The 18,304-nt window shown below is 39.1% G+C and overlaps 1 protein-coding gene across 3 annotated transcripts in view; it reads right to left on the bottom strand.

Moving 5' to 3' along the window:
- The window catches only part of LOC139721898 (retinoic acid receptor RXR-alpha-B-like), a 116,497-nt gene extending 111,100 nt beyond the window's left edge, over nucleotides 1–5,397 (bottom strand). For all 3 annotated transcript variants that reach the window (XM_071633219.1, XM_071633221.1, XM_071633222.1), the window contains exon 1: nucleotides 5,220–5,397. In XM_071633219.1, coding sequence (XP_071489320.1) covers nucleotides 5,220–5,241 — 22 coding nt within the window. In that variant the 5' untranslated portion in view covers nucleotides 5,242–5,397. The remainder of the gene's footprint in view (nucleotides 1–5,219) is intronic.
- Nucleotides 5,398–18,304: the final 12,907 nt, after the last annotated feature.

Here is an 18,304-nt window from a genome sequence, read left to right as displayed (position 1 = left end):
AATGCTCTTTTTTTAATGAATGTAGTGAAACATAAGACTCAAAAGCTGTAACCATACAACTATCTGTGTGATAGCATAGACAACAGAGGCTGCCTGTAAGTCATACAAATGTGGCTCTAAATAGGCTCTGCGTGACGATTCATTTTGGCAATGTTTGTGGAATATTTCAAATCTACCATTTCCTTGGAATATTAATCTGTATGGAATCTGTAAATCAAGGTGCTACATAAGCACTAGCCCAATTGCCAAGGCAAGTGAAAATCAAAGTCAGCCAAGTGTTTTGGAATGAGAAAAAATGCTTGCCCAAAATGCTCTAGCAAAAAGTGTTGAAGCCATCTTCTTTCTTTTTACGCTTTTCCCCTTTCTTTATGTCAACCGTACACTAGCCCACAGATAAGGATTGTTTTGTGACCATGCAATGCACTAAATTTCATTTCAACAACTTTCTAACACTTTTACGTGAAGAAGGTCCATTGCAATGTAACATCGACATTTTTGATTGAACCAAGTTTGTTACTCCAATATGTGTTTGAGTGTGAATCAACCTGTACTGTTTATTCAAACATTGTGTTCTATCTAGCCTATGTAGGTAATATCTTGTATAGAAAGAGGCAAAACACTCTCGTCTCTCAGACAGGACATCAAGAGGCCCCATGTACTCTCAGAGTGTCACAGACCACACAACAAAAGAAGCAATAACATGAATGAAATGGAATCACTTCTCACAAAGGGCAGGGTACTGTATTTACACCCACTGAAGTTGCCCAGCAGACATAAACCAGGACTAGAAAACAGCCTAATGATGTCAGGTCCTTGGGTACTGTAAAAGTGGTTTCTTTCGCGTACAGATACTTTCGCGGTTTCCATCGATGCTGACTTTTTCGCGTGTGTTTAAATTCGCGGTCGGCAAAATCTGTGAATTCACAGTCGGTAAAAACTGCTTTATTTTGCACATGAAAACCCAAACTACATTGTATAATCCAATTATTCTCTTATTTATTCCATAGAAATCTAAATTAAAGGCGGGCTTATCTGACATTCCGTCTCTCCAGTACTTTATGACATGCTTGTACCTACATTGCGCGGTATCGCTGTGTGTATGTTGACCATCAATACACTCAATGCGCGGAATCTTCTTGTGTGCATGTGCGCAATAGCGTTGTAACAAGCGGCGAGTTCAAAACATTTTCGCGTGATGTTAAATTCGCGGTCCAACCTCAAAGCGCAAAAATAAAACCACCGCGAAAGAAACCGCTTTTACAGTACATCACCAGAGGTGCCTAGCAATAGTCAGCTAGTATCAATGAAGCAACTCTGTGAACTACTCTACATGTACAATTCTGCACCTCACTGGCTAGTCATTTATCTGCCACTTTTCTATGTTCTCAGTTAGTTTCTTCTACATGTATAATACAAGTAGTATGAGGGGCTGAATCATTGGCTTACATATACCCGGTCAAGTCTGGTCTTGAATGTGATCACCAATGGAGCACTGACCACATTCTCAGACAGAGAATTCCAATCATTTATTATTTGTTAGATGAAGGTTTCCTCTCTTTGCTTGGTTTTGCATTGATCTGCTTTTGGTGAGCTTCAGGATATAAACCATTGTGTACTGGAAGTAGGCCTATGAAATTTTCTTTAAAATGTTATACTTGTGGATTTTTGCATTGAACATGTCATTCTATTTGTGGGTGATAATAGATCAATCTGTGGCTGGGTTGTTTAATACATCACAATATACTGGACTGTGCACAGGGTTGTATTGAATTTGAAAGGAAAATAATGGCAAATAGCTATCTACAATATACACACACTGGCTTTAAATTGTTATTTAATATCTTTGCAAAAGTCTAGATCTTCCTAATGCAATCGATCCGACTTGGAATCGTGCCAAGGAGAAATGAGAGCATTTGAACATGCATCCTACAACAATTACACATTCCTAACCTGAACTCAGGCAGCTACTGTGTTTGCTATTCTCAGTTGATTTCACAGAAGCAGTCAACATTAGTTTATGTTTAATTTTACTATAGTCAATGTATGTACTGTTTCTGATCTCTGTCTTCAAAAAAGGTAATAGAGATCTCAAAGAAAAATGTTCTAAGGTAAATTCACCCGTAGCTAATGTAAATGACCTCCCATGCCTAAATTAGACCACAAGCAATGGCATTGTAGGTTTCTATACACATACTACCCATAGTCGGCAGACAAATTTTTGGATGGTGTTATGGTCAAATTATGGGCAGCTTGCTTTATGACTGGATGTGCAATATACTTATGTACTGTCTGGGGTCTACAGAATTAGAAATCTAATCTAGCGCTGGACGGCTGGGAACTGTAGCACTTCCACTGAAGTGTAAATTCTTCAGCTGCTACGCTGAGCTAATCTCATTTTATATATGCATTTTTGATAGAGTAGATTAAAATCACTAATGTTAGGACCTATGCTGATGATGGTGACAGAGAGAGACAGTGAGTGTGTACTGTATTCTGTAGCTCACCGGCCTGGCTGATTAGAAAAAGTTTCATACTCTCTGAAGAAGATACGAGTGGTTGCCGGTATAGTTGGGTATCCAACACATCAACACCCTAATACCTTTCTATCAATAGATACTTAAAATATCTCACAATTTGCCTGAAATTTTACTCACATGTAAAGAAAATACTCTGAATTCAAAAGCACACACTAAAAACGTGATTTGCGGTACACACTCCAAGACCAAGGTTTCACCTGCTTCTAACACGTAGGCTCTTATTTTGACGCACTCAGTTGCACCGTAATTTTGAAACCAACACCCCTACCCTCTATTGACAATACGTGTGAAATGCACGTAGATGGGGTGTAATGCTTTTCCAATAGTGTGCATTTATAATCTACGATATCATTGTTTTGCTGTTATTCTTGTTTATTGTTTTTTTTCAGTAATATTTGGACATCTTCAAATCCCCACTGAAGAATGCAAAACCACTGCACGTGGTCTTGAGCGTGACAGTTCGTTCTTTATGCGCAATACAAGTTGTGTATATAGAGCCAGAGGGGTGTCGGTTTCAATGTATGTGTACAGTGTCGATGTGTTGGACACCTACTATACGATACACTAGAAACCTACAACATATAAAAAGTTGTAAACAAATTTTGATTGATTGATTTGACTGATGTGCGCGCACCATTGCACTCTGCACTTTGTTAAATCTTCAGACCCTGAAGGGTATGCTATATGTAAATTATATTAAAGGGAAGCAGTCCTGAGATTTTCACTGTACTGATCATTAAGAAGAGTAAAAAATATAACCTTTCACCAATTTATACGCGTGGACATCAAAAATTGTCTCCGTACGCGATTTTTAACCAATAATTCCTGCAAGCGATCGTGTAAGAGCCTGCCAAAAGGTGCAACGTCATTGATGCCCTACTCTCAAGTTGACAGCCGTGCCTCAGAAAACCAATTTAAGTGTTCAAAATGATCATATCTGATTTTTTCATAAAATGTGACAATATGTGATTTTATTATTTCAAACAAAATATTTCAAGCTTATCTATATATACAATCAATATGAAAATAAATAGTAAACATGTATTTATAAATAACTAGGGATGACGAGCAGAACACCACTGGAAAGAGTTGTGCATCGATGACGTATGACTCTCCGCCAAGACTTGCTCATTTGCAGAGTCACACTTTTTTAACCGAAATGTACGAGCTTATTTGGTGACTTGAAAGTTTGTTTTTGATGAAAGTAGTTCATTGGAGGTACCAACAACAACATATTTTTTAAAATTTCGTGAGGACTGCGTCCCTTTAAGTGGGTCTATGGAAGAAGCTGCTAATTGCTTTGACCAAAAGATCGGTCTGCATCTGTCCGTCGGGGAATGTTCCGCGGAGACTGCGTCTGGCTTCACGGATCCCCTCCGTATACAGACCGAAGTCAATGATTCCGGCTCCTGTGTGGAGCAGTCGCGCACAGATCAAACGTTACGATAAACCAAATTTCAGACAGCTTTTTTACATTCAAACAAGTTTGACATGACATGACACATTATGCAGCAATATTTGGGGGAAATTTCTCACATTGTGCAATCGAAATACTCACAATAACTCGGTTATAATGCAGACATTTTATCCATATCGCAACATCGCCGTTCGCTAGCTGTAAGTCGCCATTTTGAATCTGTAAGCCAATCACATGCGAGGTACACGTACGTGTTTTAGTAAAAAAAAACATGTAGAAACTACCTCGCATGTGATTGGCTAATAGATTCATACTGTATGTTTCTGCAGTTTGAACGTGACGACGCGACGGGCTGGTTGATGTGTGTTTTACGTTGAAAATTCTACCAAAATGTTGGATTATTCATTAATCTGGTGAGTGTAGTGTATTCTTGAAAAGTTGATTTCACTATACAAGCTTGAATTTGCCGACCTAGGGCCGTGAATTAGACGCAATCGAGAAGGGCGAGGTACCTCACCCAATTTTTCATAGAGACAGTGGTTAAGAACATCCATACAGCAATGGGTACTGATACCTTCCGTCTGTCTACGGAGGACAGCGTTAATGGCAAAATATAAAAGAGTCCTCCGGACAGACGGATCTTTCTGTCTACTAATTGCTATGCTATCACTAGTCAGCTATGATCGATGATTTATAGAGAGAAGTCTAGAACAAGTTCTAGCAAATGTTAGATCTATGAACATTTCGTAGAGCTTGTGGCCATACCTCCAAATATAGCAACGTACACAGTTATCATATCACTGGTCATAGGGGACCTACCCTAGTGATCCATTTTGATTGTTACACACAAGAAGACGTGGTGCAATTCGATGCCTTTCCAACACACACACACACCACATGCTTTCCTTATGGATGTGCAACTGTAACTCAACTGCTCTCTTCTTGGAACAAGATATGATGTTACCCATTACAAGAACAACCTGTATTGCACCTAACGTACCATTATTGACATAACTTGCAGGTTTTCTATGTGGAAATTCGATTGGCGACGGGCATAAGTTGGCACAGTCCTACATTGTACGTGCGTTGGATTGCAACTTTTATTAGCCGATCGTAGTCTGACATTTACCTCAAATGACCTTTTCCATTTCTCTGCGTATGGTATGCGTGTGTGCGTGTAGCAATCACCCAGCAAGATTAGAATATTGGCTTCGTTGTGACAGCCAAAACTTACGATTCACCTCCAAAATTGTGACTAGACTTACCCAGATCTGGCATATTATCCATCTTTATATCCCCTTGAATCCGTGCTTTAGAGTATATACCACTTCAGGCTCAAACTGTTGAATATTTACAACACTGCGATGATAACCGCCGGCTCAAAATTGTACAGTTCGGGGGCACTTCAAGTATTCGGTCATACATACAATACAGCGAGTGTGTGTATTCTTCACTCACGATACGCCACGAACTTTTACCGCCGCTGCTGGGGCCGCCACTTGCTTCACACTAGGCTAGCTGCTGCTCGGCGCGCATGGACGTCTTCGTACAATACACATGTACAAATAGCTTTTTTTATGGACATATATTACGTAGGCGATTGTTTGCATACATGAACGTACGTACGCGTACGACGGTACGACTCCCACACAGACTACTCGCAGTCCAAAAGGCAAATGCACTAAACGACATCCCATCCTGCACCGCGATGTATGAGGTCATTGTCTGTTTGGCCAATCGCATTTTGCTGTTTATACAGGATGGAGCAGGTACCATGTGATAGAAAATACACGAAGGGGGAAAATGAATAATAATTTCAGCGAGCATACCGCATATAATTTTGCGTTTATGTCGAAGTTATATTCGCAAGTAAATTTTGTTCCCAGAGGATGTCAGTTTGATGACAGAATCCCGCATAAAAGGGGAAAAAAGTGTTCGTTTGCATTGTTGCAGTAGCAATGAGCAATGGATTCCATGTTCAACTTCTCCGCAGTTTCGTCAGTGGGAGATAATCCCTTTCGAGTGGACTAATTATTACTCCCGTTATAATCAACCAAGCCACCTCCCCAAATTAACTTTCCCAGCTCTCTAAGGAAGGAACTTGGTTACAGAAAGAACAGAGACCGGATTAAGCAGCTTCCTAGCTTTGTACGATGGCACCACTGTCGCAGAATTCAGAATCTATAGGAATGGGTGGTATCACCCCTCCCCCACCCCACCCCGTACACAGACACAGACACACACACAGACACACACACACACACACACACACACACACACACACACACACACACAAACAAACACTCACATGCACTCTTATTTCATTTTATTTTCTGAGGGGATGGTGTTGACGTATACCCTGTACAGGCCTAATCACCCTTCAATTTTTGCACAAGTTATGAAAGTGAAAGAAAGAAAAGCACAAAGCTATTTTCAATTTTGATAGCAACTAACATTACCAGTGATAATGATAGTGATAGTTGCAGAAGCAATAGTAATCATACACTTTACAAATAATAGAATAGAAATAGATTCAATTACATTAATAGTAATCATAATAGTGAAAATCATGATAACGATGATGATGAAAACGACATCACAACCATTAATTAAACATTCTGGTGATGGCTATTAAACCATTGCAATCATACAGTCATCATCATTGTCATTGTTATTATTATCATATATTATTTGAATTATTATTATTATCATTATCATTATTACCATTATTATTGTTATTATTATTATTATCATTATCATTATTATTTTCATTATTATTATTATTGTTATTATCATTATTATCATCACTACTGATAGGCATGTATAGGCAGCCTATTTTTACTCGGTTGCTGTTCGTTATTCCGAAGGTTCGTTATTCCTAAGGTTCGTTATTCCGAAGGTTCGTTAATCCGAAACACACAAATTCCCAATACCTTAGAGGTTCGTTAATCCGAAAATGAAAAAGGATTCGTTAATCCGAACATTTGTGGCGTTATTCCGAAGGTTCGTTATTCCGGAGGTTCGTTAATCCGAAAATGAAATTCGGAATAACGAACCTTCGGAAAAACGAATCTTCGGACTAAAGAGCCTTCGGAATAACGAACCTTCGGAATAACGAACTGTAACCTTTTTACCCTAGCAGTGACATTTTTCCTACTAGGTCACTCGCTTCCTCGTATGGTGTAATTCCTGCATCTTTGAGCTTGATAGACCGCATTTCTCTCTCAAATCATTGGAAGGTGTAACCCAACTCCTCATCACCACAAATAACACTTGATGGGGGTGATCATCCTCACCACCTCGCTCAACCACCACCACTCCCACCCCCGCCCCACCCCCGCCCTACTTCGACTAACGCAAGCACATCTTCGAATCGGGGGGCAAAAGTCATATGTTTTTACTCACGATAATATTCTATCAGTCATCCATGTTAAAACGGCTGTTTTATCTACTCTAGTAGATGTGCTATCCTTCTGGGGAGGTGGTTGAGGAGGCTCATGTTACTCATTCGTTCCAAAATAACCGCAAATATTCTAATAATGTTGACTATATCGGTTATAAATAGATAGAAAAAGGATATGTCCTTGACAAGTCATATACACGTTCTATATATGTACAGTATATATATATATATATATATATATATATATATATATATATATATATATATATATATGTAATATACCCAATTTGGGTATCACGTATATATATATATATATATATATATATATATATATATATATATATATATATATATAACTGTTTTGATTGCGGCTGACATGTATTCAATTTGGGTATCGCGTTTCGAGATCTCTCACCACAGCCGCCTATGTCAAAACAAACAATGAAGGTAAAGTGCTATAGTGATCATGGTGATTTCATTTTATATGCGTAAAGAGCTGAGTGATGGTACATCGGGTATCTATAGTATTTATCACAAAGTTTGACAAATAAGAAATTGCGTCAACAATTCTCTTTTGTGGTCGGGGTTAAATTTTCTTTTCATCTCGACCAGATCTGTCCCTGTGCCATATACTGTTTGCTTCATTTTTCCATTTGAAAAGATGGCTGGATATGGCCCATAATATTCAGCTGCGCTATCCCTGATGGGCCCCATTTCAATAAACGTTGATATGATAGCAACTCTCGCTAAAATGGCAATTGTCATAGTAACGAAAAGAATCCGGCTTCCTGATTGGCTGTTGCTGTGGGAAGTTGCCATTCCAGCAAGAGTTGCCATCCTATATAACTTCTTTTATAGTTTTACGAAACGGTCTTCCATGTTGGATGTGATAACTAACACATGGTAGTGGCCCAACTCTAAAATTCATCTCTAATAGCATGTTTATTGTTACTCGATTGAACCAAACTATATATCGCCATCGTTATCTTGATATGCCAAGTAGTAATGTCTGTCATTATCATTATCATTATCATTGTAATAATTAGTAGTACAGTGTTAAAGTATAGCAGAAGCAGTAAAGTAGTAGTATAGTAGTAGATTGTTGCTGTTGTTGTAACTGTTATTTGTTGATTTTGTTGTTCTTGTATAAGTGGTTTGTTGTTGCTGTCGTTGTTGTCGTTGTTGTCGTTGTTGTCGTCGTCGTCGTCGTCGTCGTCGTCGTTGTTGTTGTTGTTGTTGTTGTTGTTGTTTCTGGTGGTGGTGGTGGTGGTAGTAGTAGTAGTTGTGGAGGTGGTGGGGTGGTGGTGATAGTTGAGGTATAGCATCATCATTATTGACATCATAATCAACATCATTATCATTAATTACTTCCTCATATAGTGACAGTCGTTTGTGTTTCTCTCTTGATTCTTCCTCCCCCTCTCTCTCTCGCTCTACCCTCTTCCATCCTCCTTATATATCTGCCCCTTCTCTCCCCCCCCCCCCCCGTCCTCCTTTATACCAAAGACGATTGCCTTCAACTATATAGCCTTGTATTCCCGCACTCGATCCGATCCATTTCCAACAGCCGAAGTAAAACTGGAACATTCCCATACCCTCTGGAAGATGTATGATTTAGAACCCCGGGGGCAACATCTAAAAACGAGTGCATTCATATTTTCATCGTGACATTTGTAGCTTTTGTCACAAGTAAGAAGATAGCTTAACAATTATTGAAGTAAGGAATTAATACTTACATCATGCAGGGAGAATGGTGAACAACAATTAAAAGAATGAACCTGCATTGCGTAATCTATTGAGAGGTAAAGCAAGCTGATACGCTTTTTAAAAGGGGGGGGCTTGATTTGCACTGGGTATATTTTTCAAGCCTATTTTGATACGGGACAGCTATTTGTATTTTTCTCAGGGAAAAGTGGGAAATAATTTTGTTGGAAATACATTCATCTCGCCTGAGTGAAAGTAATAACGACACAGTCATTTACCACAATCGATCATTTTCAGAGGGACGGGTGGGGGCGGGGCGGGGGAGGGGATGGAGACGGTATGTAAACAAACAAACTTGCGAACGCAAATACACTGGCAAGCACCTTTGTTTATAGTCTCTCTATAAACAGGGAGAGTGGTGATGTCCTTTGTGGTGTCCTATATAGCTACAATACAAAATCAATGGTGCAAAGGAATGGATTGTAGGAACAATAAAAATGCATTTGGTTTGATAGGAGTGGAAGCACACAACATACAGTGAATACAAAGTATATATAGCAATGTTTTGTTGTTGTTGTTTTTTTTTAGAATGAATTGTAATAAAAGATTTCTTTCATATTTCCGCTTTTTATGTATAACAGTATATCAATCATATCACTTGTTGCATTCCGTGTTGGGGAAATGCACCCTACAAGCACTACTTACTCTTCCTCATTCATATCAGCATTTCCGTAATCTTGAAAATATTCTGTAAAATTCTCTTTTATTATTCATTTCGATGTAAGTATTCAATTTCTGTAAAATGTTTATACGTTTCTGTTCGAAATGGGAAAAAAAATGTATGAATGAGAGAAAGAATCTCAGAGCCAATCCGAGAATTTTGAATTTTCACCCAGAACCCAATCATGAAACACATCAGACTTGGATTTTACATCGTGTGATACAGTCATACATTGTATGTGAAAAGTCGAAATGCAAAAGCCGATGTATCCATTTGTATCAACTTCAGATAACTGAAATTGAAGCTGCTAAGAAACCCATATACACACAAGAAAATGATTAAACTGTATGGGATAATTTTAATGATATCGTTAAATATATATCTTATGTATCTTACACTGCAAAAAGTCCGGTGTTAAATAGTGAACACCGAGCTGGTGTTAAATTTTCGGTGCTTATTTATGGTGTTAAATTAACACCTCCGGGTGTCATTTCCAAATTTTAAACTCTTTTTTGAAGAGTTTCTTAGTAACTGCACTTCTTGTTGATTTTTAATTTAAACAAGACGATCAAGAATTTTACATTAAAATACTAGATTTTTGAAAAAATGTGAAAATAAATTTACATTAAAGTAACACCAGCTGGTGTGGTCTCTTATTGAAGCTGGACCGGTGTTAAACCATTGATATTAACACCAACAAATATCAAATCAACACCATGTGGTGTCATTTTTTAATTAACACCAGTACAATGTCACAATAACACCAGGTACAGTGTCAAATTAACACCACGAAGTGTCAGGTGAACACTTTTCAACACCATCACAGTGCATTTTTTTTTAACACCTGTGGGTGTGGTCCTTTATTGAAGTTTGATCGGTGTTAGATTTAACACCCATGGTGTTAAATCTAACACCGATGTTTTTACAGTGTATGTATCTTACTTTTGTAAGTTTTGTGTATATAGGGCCTATATACCCCAACTGACACTTTGTGAAAAAGCACCATCCATCACTGCAGAAACAGAGAAAATAATGTTATGAAATCACAGTCGAACCTGCTGAGGCTAACCCTTTCTTTGGATTGTAAGTCATTGCTATGGGGTGTTCTGTGTCAATCTGCACTCAAAGCACACAGAAGGTTAAAGAGACATCCTGTGATCCTTTGTATTTTTGTATTTTTGTGTTATTGCTTTTTTATTCACGAGTGAACCAAGAGGAGAGGTAGGGGGGAAGGGAAGGAGTATAGAAATTAATTCAAATTTGACAAATGTAACGCCGGTCACGGTCTTATCTTCACATCTTCAAATCCATGCAGAAACAATAAATGGAAAATGAACAAATGCAAATGAAAAATCAGATGAGGTGATGATATCAATACCTCAGGAGTAATATTGAACATCGAGTATAAAAAGTATCAAACTTTTGCAGTTTGTTGTTCCGAAGGTTCGTTATTCCGATGTTTCGTTAATCTGAGGAATGTTTTTTTTTTTTTTTTTAAGGTTGGCAAATTCCGGAGATTCGTTTTGTAGTATCCACTTTCCTTTCATTTGCGGATGAACGAACCTTCGGATCAACGCCATAGATCTTCAGATTTGGACGAACCCTCTTTCATTTTCGGATTAGCGAATATCTATAGGTATAGGGAATTAATGTGTGTGTTTCTGAATAATGAACTTTCGGAATGACGAACTTAATTTCATTTTCGGCTTAAGTCGAGTCTCTGATTAGATTAAGAATACCCATTCTTTTTAGTGGGTTAATAATATATGCCTCGTCATCACGTCAGGGAGTCTGCAGTTACGACAGAATAGTTCTCTCTCTCCAGACGAAAAGCCAAAATCAAAGAGGTTTGGCATCATTACTGGTTTAATACAAAAGTCAACCCATCCGTGATATCCAAAACGATCATAACAGATACACACTGGCACATCGTGATACAACCATTACAACAGGGAACAACGGAATGATGTTCATGTATACTGACAAAAGAGGGCGCTAATTACCTTTATAAAGAAGCACTGGATTCAATGATAAAGAAATAAACAATAACATGTATATCACGTCTTTGAAAGTGATACATGATTATAAACGTTTCGGTCTCATCGTTCCATGAATCTATACTCCATGATATTGGGTTGTCTATTTCTAAACTTCATCAAAGAAATAAAATCGGACAAAAAGGAAACACAGCAGGGAATGTTCCGTCATAAATTAGCAATGTTCAGCAAGACTGGATGTGGCGTTTTCTGGGAAGTTTTCAGATTTAGTTTTGTTTGTATAGAGAAGCACAAATTCATAACCAGGAGAAGGTACTCAGCTATGCCTATGACAACGAAAAATAAGAAAATCATGGAACTTGAAATTCACGAAATTAAGAATGATTAAATTGATTAATTATTGCATAAATAATTCACCGACTGACCAACAACATTCGTAAATTAGTTGAGACGACTACAGTATGACATCTCTTCTCTTCTATTAGTTTATTTACCAAAATGTTGGGGGTTTTTTAATCATGCTTTGGTCAATATTTTAAAGAAACTATAACCTTATCCCCTAAAGGTCATCATTCTTACTTATTGCAACACAATATTGATTTGAAACTTAAATCAAAACTGCAAAAAGCTTTGTTTTTATGTCTGATTTGGCTGGGCCGATGCCATTGTCTTCGTTTGATTTCATTCTATTTATCAACGCAGGTTATGTAGACTTCGACACGGCGTAGACTTGAACTTTAGTACTTACACGGAGTGATCCAACTATTGAGATTAGTGTACTTGATATATGCAACTGGTTTATTTGAGGAGTTGCTATTACCCTTATCTCATGTTTGTTTGTTTGTTTGTTTGTTTCATTTCCATCTGAGAAGATGGGCTGTTCGGCCCATTATTCAGCTGCAATACCTTGTCTTCCATGTGGCCCAGTTGGATGTAAGGTGGGACCACTTCACCAGGTTAAACCCCCCTGCTCTTGGCGATGACTAAAATGAAGCGGGATCTTTTATGCGCACGAGCTGTGACTCTCTCACACAAGGAACCTCTCCATATATCTTTTATGTCCTATCCAAGGGACAGATCGAGTGTTTTGCCTCCTATACCAGCGGGGACGGCGTGATTACACACCACAATGCGCTTAGAAACATCAGTATTAAGCGCTATATAAATGTTATTCATTATCATTATCATTATCATTACTCAGTGGGACCCGCCCGGGAATCGAACCGGGGTCCTTTGGATCGTGAGGCAGACCCGCTACCGACTGAGCTAACTTACCTTCGGCCTCACTAGAACTCGTCTGACAAATTTCGCGTCGTATACTTCTGTACATCTCTCGTAATAGGCCTACATTGTATCGAGCATGCATGTACTTAACATGCTGTACTCTATCAGTTTGGTTTGTGAAACTTAAAAAAACAACAGCATGAAAGTGTTACTGCAAATTTGCAATGAAAAGCATGATATGATATATTTTCTCTCAGCATTACAATATTGACGTAATATTCTCCTTACTTTGATGCTGTTTTGTTGTCTTTTCTCGTTTGTGTGTGTGTGTGTGTGTATCCATGTGAGCGTGGGTACAAGACTCCCCTACATATCCACATATACCGCTACATAATCAAACATGACGGTGTAATACTCACGTGACTCGAGTATCACGTGCGTATGTATTACCTGTTGTTTGGTGGAAATAAAGTACAGATGAATTGAAACTTAAATTTGAATGTGGCTGTAAATGTGAGACATACGGTCACGAGTCGACATTCCTAACGATTTTCAGTCAAGGTGCACGATCGTTTCGTGACAAACGATCAAGCTCCGTTCAGAACAAAACAAAACATGAAGCAATTAAAATCAAACAAGAAAAATGTCGCATATTTTTTAGTATGTTCGGTTATAACTTCTGGCCGCCCCCGTGAGAACATGAAACCTAAACATTCCGCAATAGATCCAGAAGAGTTCACTAAATTACATTAATGTGTTTACTCTCTTCCCATTTCATCGTGCGCTCTTCAGAGGAATACATACCGGCATCCAAACTCGTAAGGATGTGATGCGGTAGTTAGAATAAAAGTGCAGGTAGCGGCTCATTTTTGTAAGCTTTCAAATTGTTGTGACAGAATACAGAGAGGAAATGAATATTTCTATAAATAGGCACTTTATGTTCCAATTTTAGAAGGATCCTGCACGCTTAGCAGGGAATTGCTTCGTGTATGAGCGCTGCAAGGCAAATGTGATACGTTTAGATCGAAATTGGATATACAAATCGAAATTTCAGAAACCGTCGGTCAACGGTATCTGAATATTTGGGAGTCAAAGTGGTTGTAAGAGGCCAAGTTGAAAGGGAAATCTTTGAATTCACGTCACTTCCGGTATCAACATGGTAGCATTGTTGTTGTTGTTGATTGTTTGTTTGTTTGTTTGGTCTTTTGGGGGTGTCATTTTACACAACGATAGTGTTCTTGATAAAGACACATATCTTTCACGCTCTTTTAAAGATAACCATGTTCCGTAAAGGTTCTTAAACTGTTTGAATCAATTCCCTTTAAGAAAAGTCACGAAAAACATCTTTAATCCTTTTTTGTGCACTTGATTGGGTGACAAATGATTACTGGTTTAGTCTGCGCCATTGTCTTTCTCCTCGCGAAATATGGATATAAACAAAGATAAATTATATTGAGAGCAATACAAATGAAAAACCACTCTTAACAGGGTTAATTCCTTCACTTAATTGTAGACTGGCCGACTCCTTTAAAAAGAAAATGCAGACTGCGCAATATACTTTAATAGCGGAGTTTTAAAAACATAGTCTCGCTGCTTGGGTTCCATGTAATCTAAGGGCTTGAAGTATATCACAAATCGAGGCAGCCATGACGGCATGTGGTCGGCGTTTTTATGACTCGTGTTTATATCTTGATAAATATGATTATCATGCGCCTTTTTCTTGTGTGAAAGCGGATTCAGCTCACGATCACAAGGTGGGTACCTGTGGTCGGCGTTTTTATGACTCGTGTTTATATCTTGATAAAAATGATTATCATACACCTTTTTCTTGTGTGAAAGCAGATTCGGCTCACGATCACAAGGTGGGTACCTCACACTGACACCAACAAAGTTTGTTTGTTTTTTTTCGTTATTTCTGTTCATTCAATTCCAAAATAAACATAAATCATAATTCCTTTCAACTAATGTGTATGATTAGTGTCATTATACTATATGAGACGCACAAACCCCAAACAAACTGCCAAGCAATCTAAAACATGCATGGTAGATGCCTTCATGCATTATTAACTTTCTTCGACCGTGAAAAATCCTAATGTAAGTCGTTGATATTGACATTCATTCTGCGATTACAAGTCACGCCATCGTCTTTATAGTACTATAGTAACATCAATGTTGGATTTATCTTTAGTGCCGATTTCATTTTGTGATGCCAACGTTGGATCAGCGTGTAATTTGACATAGCGCCATCTACGGCTAATTACCAAACAACCACTGCCTCAGTGCATCCAGGTGATCATGTGCGTATTTACCTCTTTGACTATCTTCTAATCCCAAAACTAGATCAGTGGTCGAGCTATCCTTTCACTCACCTCAAGGGATCCTGGTAGGTCTTGTTCCATGTCTATGATAATTTTTAGAATCTTTAGAAGGGAAATGGTGAACAAGAAGAAACTTAGCACACTACCACTATACTACTAGCGGCCTTGAAACAGCTTTTTATCGAATAGTCTAATGATGGAACGAGAAAAGTGTTTATGTTAGACATTTTATTATTCTTTGCTGATTTTTCTTTGTTGTCCGATCAGTAAGAAGGCCTTCGGTGAATCATTCGTGGGTATGATTTGTGATTCTAGAGGTAGGACAAAACTGCGAAAGACGTCGATTATTCCATTACTAAAATCTTGTCCGGAATTTTAATGCGATTCAGTTGCACCGCGCTAAAAGGCAACTATTTGGAGAGGAGTATGCTTGAGTCTATTAAAAAAAAGATCGGAGTGAATAATTTTCATAATTTTGCTGAATTCGTAGTTTTCAGGACTTTGTGAATAACTGGTGCAGCAGCTATTCTGGCCAAAATGTCATCCTCTGAGTACCGAATACGGAGCCACGAAAAGAAAACCCCCCAAAAACAAAGCGTCCGGTGATACGATCCACTCTCCTACTACTACTACTCATGGGCGTAAATCCCGGGGGGGATGGGGGGATATATCCCCCCCTGAAATGGAGGAGGGGGGATGGCCTGTACAATCATCCCCCCCTGAATTTTGAGGAAAAATGGAGGAAGCAGAAATGTGATTGTATCAATTTTGGCATATTGCATGACGTTTGTACGCCGGCCTTCAGACAGGTAACAGAGCTGAACAGTATTCTATCTTGTAGGAAAATGTATAATTTTCTCAAGCGCTCGCTCGCTTCGCTCGCTCGCGAAGAAAGTAAAATCGACATGCACTGTAAGATGTGGCTCAGACGTTGACAACGTCAAATAGTATAGGCCTACATGTAAACATGCTATGACGCGAGTAACTGGGGACCATCTGCAAAATATGAACGAAAAGAAAAAAAAACAATAAAAAAACTATAAAGCCATAATTGAACCCCCTCCATTTCCTGAATCATTCCTGAGAAACGACAGTGACTGATGACTCAGTCAGGATACATCTATGGGCATACCCAGGGAAGATCATTGGCGTCGAATCTATGGGGGGGGGGGGGCAAAGGGGCATTTGCCCCACCCCTACGGAAGTGTTTAGGCAGACAAATCATTTATCCCCCAAGCAATTCCCGAGATGAGGACAAATCTCGAACTTTCTAAATGGAAAATTGTCCAAATATCGCCAGAACTATGCACCAGATCGTTTCATAACAATCATAAACATGCAAAGCTGCGCTATACACGATCCCTTTCGATAAACTTTGTACACTTTTGACATTGACGTATATTTCCCTAATTCATCAAAGGGTGTGTAGCAGATCTTTTACTTAACAAAGGCACCCTCATTATGCAGAGGCGTCGATGAGGGGGGGGGGGGGATGGTTCCCCCATAAAAGTGGGACAAACAAAAGCGAAAAATATAGCTACAAACGGCAGTTTTTTGAGTGTAAAATGTAAAAATCTTAAGGCTCGCTCGCTCCGCTCGCTCGCATTTAACCGCTATGCCGTTCTCCTAATGTTGCTGCCACTGACTGACAGCAGTTGCGCCCGGTGCGCCCCCTTAATTTCCAAAGCGGAAAAAAAAAAACCAGCCACAAACGACAGGTTTGGGGACTGTAAATGTCAAAATTTTTAAGTTCACTCGCTTCGCTCGCTCGCATTTAATCATTATGCCATTCTCCTGATGTTGCTGCCAGTAATTGCCAGCAGTTTTCGCCCGGTGTGCCCCCCCCCCCTTAATTTCCAAAGCGAAAAAAAAAAATACAGCGACAAACGGCAGTCTTTGGACTGTAAAATGTCAAAATTTTGAAGCTCGCTCGCTTCACTCGCTCGCATTTGATCATTATTCCATTCTATTGATTTTGCTGCCAGTAATTGCCAGCAGTTTTCGCCCGTTGCGCCCCCCTTAATTTGCAAAGCAAAAATATACATATATATACAGCCATAAAGGACAGTTTTGGGGACTGTAAAATATCAAAATTTTCAAGCTCACTCGCTTCGCTCGCTCGCATTAAATCATTATACCATTCACCTGATGTTGCTGCCAGTAATTGCCGGCAGTTGCGCCCGGTGTGCCCCCCTTAATTTCCAAAGCGAAAAAAAATACAGCGACAAACGGCAGTCTTTGGACTGTAAGATGTCAAAATTTTGAAGCTCGCTCGCCTCGCTCGCTCGCATTTGATCATTATTCCATTCTCCTGATTTTGCTGCCAATAATTGCCAGCAGTTTTCGCCCGGTGCGCCCCCCCCCCTTAATTTCCAAAGCGAAAAAGTATGGCTACAAACGGCAGTTTGGGGGACTGTAAAATGTCAAAATTTTGAAGCTCGCTCGCTTCGTTCGCTCGCATTCAATTATTATGCCATTTTCCTGATGCTGCTGCCAGTAATTGCCAGTAGTTTTCGCCCTGTGCGCCCCCTTAATTTCCAAAGCGAAAAAAAAGCCACAAACGACAGTTTTTGGGACTGTAAAATGTCAAAAATTTTCAGCTCACTCGCTTCGCTCGCTCGCATTATCATTATGCCATTCTCCTGATGTTGCTGCCAGTAATTGCCAGCAATTTTCGCCCGGTGCGCCCCCTTAATTTCCAAAGCGAAAAAAATACAGCCACAAAGGAAAGTTTTTGGGACTGTAAAATATCAAAATTTTCAAGCTCACTCGCTTCGCTCGCTCGCATTTAATCGTTATGCCATTCTCCTGATGTTGCTGCCAGTAATTGCCGGCAGTTGCGCCCGGTGTGCCCCCCTTAATTTCCAAAGCGAAAAAAATACAGCGACAAACGGCAGTCTTTGGACTGTAAAATGTCAAAATTTTGAAGCTCGCTCGCTTCGCTCGCTCGCATTTGATCATTATTCCATTCTCCTGATTTTGC

The sequence above is a fragment of the Diadema antillarum genome, unplaced genomic scaffold, assembly GCF_040938485.1.
Source record: "Diadema antillarum isolate AM-2024a unplaced genomic scaffold, OU_Dant_1.0 scf00000151, whole genome shotgun sequence".
In the NCBI taxonomy this organism is placed as follows: Eukaryota; Metazoa; Echinodermata; class Echinoidea; order Diadematoida; family Diadematidae; genus Diadema; species Diadema antillarum.
The sequence above is the reverse complement of the archived record's forward strand: the minus strand, read 5'-3'. Positions and strand labels throughout refer to the sequence as shown.